The sequence below is a fragment of the Centruroides sculpturatus genome, unplaced genomic scaffold (assembly GCF_000671375.1).
Source record: "Centruroides sculpturatus isolate CEXI.00-Female unplaced genomic scaffold, Cexi_2.0 scaffold1975, whole genome shotgun sequence".
Lineage (NCBI taxonomy): Eukaryota > Metazoa > Arthropoda > Arachnida > Scorpiones > Buthidae > Centruroides > Centruroides sculpturatus.
Window position 1 is genome coordinate 18,309 of NW_019386126.1, and position 1,241 is coordinate 19,549.

The 1,241-nt window shown below is 27.7% G+C and overlaps 1 protein-coding gene across 2 annotated transcripts in view; it reads left to right on the top strand.

Annotated features, from left to right (window-relative positions):
- LOC111613728 (dynein assembly factor with WDR repeat domains 1-like) overlaps nucleotides 1–1,241 on the top strand; it is a 75,072-nt gene that overhangs the window by 14,595 nt on the left and 59,236 nt on the right. For both annotated transcript variants that reach the window (XM_023355068.1, XM_023355067.1), the window contains exon 4: nucleotides 1,067–1,119. In XM_023355068.1, coding sequence (XP_023210836.1) covers nucleotides 1,067–1,119 — 53 coding nt within the window. The remainder of the gene's footprint in view (nucleotides 1–1,066; nucleotides 1,120–1,241) is intronic.

Sequence of the window (1,241 nt, forward strand, 5' to 3'; positions counted from 1 at the left end):
GTTTCGAGTTACGTCGTTCCCGATTATACGTCGCTTGTTAAAAAAGTATATGGAAAAATAAAAATCAAGTTTAAGTCATTTTATTCGACTTTACGTCTGTCCGCCACAAATATTGAAGTCGTAATATCACTAGATAAACGTTTAAAGCACATAAAATCATATTAAAATATATACAAGTATGTACTGTATTTACAGTACACGCATTTGTAAATTTAGATTATTTTTTTTGTACTATATTAAAAACTAAAATTTATTTGTTTGTAAGCTTAAAATAGATTTTTATTAACCATATATCATTTAAAATGCTTTCCTAGTGATAAGTAGATTCGGAGACAGGTAAATTCGACTTACGTCGTTTTTCGACTTACGTCGTTTTCCTGGAACCAATTACCAACGTAAGGCGAGGTATACCTGTATATTATAAAAATAGCAGATTGTCATTGGCAATGGCAAAAGAGTGGAAACATCATTCGCACTTGTTCGCAGAAAGTCCATTGTTTGCCTCACGTAACTGCCAAACAGAAAGTCTGTTGTTCACAGCATCCATTGTTCGAAGCGTACATTATACGAGGCGCCACTGTATTTTTAATTTACTTAATTTAAAATATATGATGAAAACTCTACCTCAAATTAGTAATGTCTTGCCCCTGTACATCATACTTTTCCTGTTAGAATAGTGATGCAAGTCATCTATCTAACTCCTTTTAGGAGAAAATTTTTAAATTAAAATAACATGACTTCTGGTTTGCATTGAAAATTTGTATATAGTTAATCAGGGTCTCTTGCCCCTAAGATTTCCACATCTGGTCACAGCTTTCAACTATTTAACTCTGTTCTCAAGATTAAGGAAAGACGAACAGACAGATGGATGACTGGGAATTTATAGATCTACAGTTCTTTTTAAATTGCAGCCCAAAAATTTGATAAATATTGTTAACAGTTCTTAGTAATAAATTCTTAGTGATGAATTGATTTAAATGTAGTTACATTGTAATTTTGAAAAATTAGTAATTGTATGTTTATATATAAATAATGTTGTTATTATTATTCTTAATACAATTAAAAGATTTAAAAAGCAAATTACTAGAAGGAAAATATCATACTTATCATTTATATAAGGTAATAAACAAACAGTAATAATTACAGTTTTGTTATTAAAATAATATCTAATAATTATGTTGTTTTAACATAATTTATATAATAAAATTTATATTCATATTTTTATTTATTAATTAATAAAA